This window comes from Lipotes vexillifer, unplaced genomic scaffold, assembly GCF_000442215.2.
Source record: "Lipotes vexillifer unplaced genomic scaffold, Lipotes_vexillifer_v1.1 scaffold284, whole genome shotgun sequence".
Taxonomy (NCBI): domain Eukaryota; kingdom Metazoa; phylum Chordata; class Mammalia; order Artiodactyla; family Lipotidae; genus Lipotes; species Lipotes vexillifer.
Genome location: NW_006798931.1, coordinates 381,213 through 384,750, shown reverse-complemented (window position 1 = coordinate 384,750; position 3,538 = coordinate 381,213). Strand labels below are relative to the sequence as shown.

The window sequence follows — 3,538 nt, the reverse complement described above, 5'->3', positions numbered from 1 at the left end:
GGAAAGAGTTACCTGGCAGTAATCAAAACCATATAGTGAACAATGACAAAGAACTAGCATGAAGAAAGATTTTTCTTAGAAATTCCTGGAAGGAAAACACAAATTGATTAGAGAAAAAGTTCACTGAGTTTTGTTGAAGGATGAAAAAGATTGAAAATGAATAGAGGACATAGCAAAGCAATCATTTTTTTTACAGGGTTTGTCTAGGGATATCAACTGTCTAAGCCAACAGAAAGATAAAGCAGCTGTGTTTCCAATTCAGTATCAAAGGTATTTAGAAAATATGATCTACTGAATGGTATAACAATCCTTTGAAAAACTGTGTAGAGCAGAATGGTTAAGTGTAGGGTTATCTCAGAAAATAAAATCTAAACTGAATCATCAGGGTAGCATAAAGATTTCATGCCTCCAGACTGGATATATAACTACTCTTTCTTTTTATTGTTATTTCCAGAATTCTCTTGTTAACTGTCTAATTTAAAATAAAATAAACTTTATAAAATTTTCAAAGTATTTGTTTTTATTCCTGAGGATTTCAAAATCTTGTTTAATCCAGTGCTTCTTATTTGCTACAACAATTCCTAGATAACTTTTTTCTATTTTGCTTAATATTTGTGAATATTCCAGGGATCAAGAATCTGGACACAACTTTTCTCTTTCCTGTTGAAACATTTTAGATTTATTAGCTCAGCTATTGCTTTTGTGGCAATATAATTCAGGGAAAAATGGGTAAATTTTACATTGCTTTAAGTACTGATAAAATTAAATTAATATAATATATAAAATTGTCTTCCTATTATCTTTTAAAATTACCTTTATGAATAATTAGAAGATATTCATTTATAGAGTGGTTTTTATGAGGGAGAACTTGACAGAATACAACACCAGGCAAAACTAAAAGAATACTTTGAAGTTCTTGATCTCTGTCTACCTCTAGAGCATACAGGACAACCTGAGACTGACATAGATCTGTTGTAAGTTTAGTAGTTCTCTAACTTACCTTGCAATCACAAAGAGTACACAACTGACTCCTAAACAGGCTAAGAGCACATACATCCAAATGTCAGGAGATAGAGGGTTGAGGAAAGAGAAGACCCCTGGATTGGTGCCATTGGGCTTGTGGTAGAGAATGCTGATGCCCAGGGTCATGAAGGGTTTGGAGAAGTCTATGACTTTTTCCCGCACGTAAGTGATGGTGAGAGGAGCCACCGCCAGATCAGCCCTCTGCAAAAGCAAGTTTGAACTTGTCACCTTAGTTGTCTACCTTCCTGGTGAATGTCTAGACTTTTCCTGGTTCTCCTGATTCCTATTCTCAACTCCAAACGCTTCTCACACAAAAAGCTTCTGTGCTGATTAACTCTAATATAAAAACAGTTGATTTACACTGTTATGTTTACAAAATAGTATTCATTAGCAAAGAGAAACCAGACAGTGTGAAACACACACACGCACGACATATATATATATATATATATATATATATATATATATATATATATATATACACACACACACACACATACATATTCTGGAACTAAATGGGGGAAAGAAAACTACAGAAGAATGTCTTTAAAAAAGGGCATGTGAGAAAAGTAAGAAATGAGCAACTAGATCATAAAAGTAGTCGATGAGACTTTGCTCTGAGCTGCAAACTTCAGAACTCTTTATCTAATCTAAGAATCATTCAAGTTTATTCTTCAGTATGAAGGATGGGCCCATAAATTTTTATCCTCAGTTTTTCATTACTTGCCCTTCTAAGTGGGGAAACTACATTGGTAGGTTGTTTTCTCCCACTTTTCAAGCCATTTTTATGATTTAAAAAAAATAATAAATAAAACATGTCTTCTGACTCTGACTAAACCATTTTTTCTCTTTTCTTTTACTTCTTCTCATTATGCACTTTTTTTGACATTGAAGACCCCTATGTAGGAGATATAGTTTTGCTTACATGATCTATAAGTTCTTTGACCATTCCATTCCACTCTCCTTTGTCATTCTGAGCTCCATATTTTCCATCAGGGACAAGTTTAACATCATAAATGAAACCCAGGATGTTTGACAATTCCTTCAACAGATCCAGGCAATATCCTTCAAATCTGTCATTTCCATACAGGGGCTTATCAGATTTCCTGTACATCACATAGGGTTCTTCCTATATGAAACAAATCACATATGAAACTATTATAATGAAAGGCAGAATTTACTTACACAAGCTCTATCAACAGCCAGAAGATATAAAATATTTGAAAATTATTTTTAAGATTTGAGAATACTAAAGAAAGTCAGTTTCCCTTCTGCCTTTGCTAAACTCATCTTTTGTACATCCTCTACAAATATAGAACACTTCATATATTATTTCACTCCCTCCTCTCTCTTTGATTGAGAGTCTTTCCCCTCCACTGCTGAGGGCAGAGCTGTGAGTGAATGGCGTCATAGAGACACAATCATTTTTGAACTTTAGGTCTGGCAGAGAAGGCAGGGGACAATCTGATGTCTGGATGTCTGGCATGCAGCTGTGCCCACACCCAAGCTTCTAGTGCTACACCCACCCTCCCTCCTGGCTTTTATCTATGAGCTTCACCTACTTACAAAAGGGAAATCTAAATCAGCAAACATATTCCCTTGTTCTTCAAACTTCCTGTCTACTAAATACACTGAATATTTTAATTTTTTCATTTCTCAGCTAAATTGCATCTCAACTTCACTATTCCCTTATTACTTACCTATTTTTTCTTGGTTTCATTCAGGATATCTTATTCAAAGGCCATTTCAGTGTCTTCTTTTATCATCGGTTCCACTTTCTTATTTGAATGCATCTTAGAGCTCACATCTGGTAAATTCTTTGTTTATATGCTTATGTGATAAATCCCCTATCCTATGAATAATGGACATTTCCTTAAGTCTGCGTATCTATAATCTTATTAATTAATTTGAATAAATAAAAATTTATTTTTATTTATTATTTATTTATTCTCATTTGAATAAATAAAAATGTATTTTATTTTATACAATCATAATAGTTACTACATTACTGATCTGTCCTTTATGTTTAGGCTTATCCTCAAACAAACTGATAGAAGTAGAACACTCTGTATTTCCATGAGAAAGTTTCAGAGAAAGTAGACACCAGGAAAACAAAATGGTTTTCATTTTGGATGAATAATTCTCTGAAGCTAGCTGTTTCAGAAATAAATTGGCCTGATATCATGGACTAAGTCAAAACAGGAAGGTCCAAAAGTGAAGATTTTAGAGGTGGCCACTCCCTTTACTTCTTGGATTAGGGTAGAGCAAAGAGGGAGAACGAACAACTTATGGGTGCACAGTTGCTAGATGGGGGCATGACAGGGGTTCCAACACAGAGTAGGAGGTACTTTTACCTGGGCTTTTGAAGAGCAGTTAATAAAGGGCCTATTTTCAAAGGAATGAGCAAGACAAAGGGAGGCAACAGGGATGGTGGTGAGAACTGCAGTGGGATATAGACACCCAGGGAGCAGCATAATTAGGAAGCTAGGGCTGAGGCAGAGAGGGAGGAAAGAGT

At 34.9% G+C, this 3,538-nt stretch overlaps 1 protein-coding gene across 2 annotated transcripts in view; it reads right to left on the bottom strand.

Moving 5' to 3' along the window:
* Nucleotides 1-3,538, bottom strand: part of GRIK1 (glutamate ionotropic receptor kainate type subunit 1) — a 157,507-nt gene that overhangs the window by 45,271 nt on the left and 108,698 nt on the right. For both annotated transcript variants that reach the window (XM_007471202.1, XM_007471201.1), the window contains 2 exons: nt 1,949-2,152; nt 1,001-1,224 (listed from right to left, as the gene is read on the bottom strand). In XM_007471202.1, the coding sequence (XP_007471264.1) occupies nt 1,001-1,224; nt 1,949-2,152 (428 nt within the window). The remainder of the gene's footprint in view (nt 1-1,000; nt 1,225-1,948; nt 2,153-3,538) is intronic.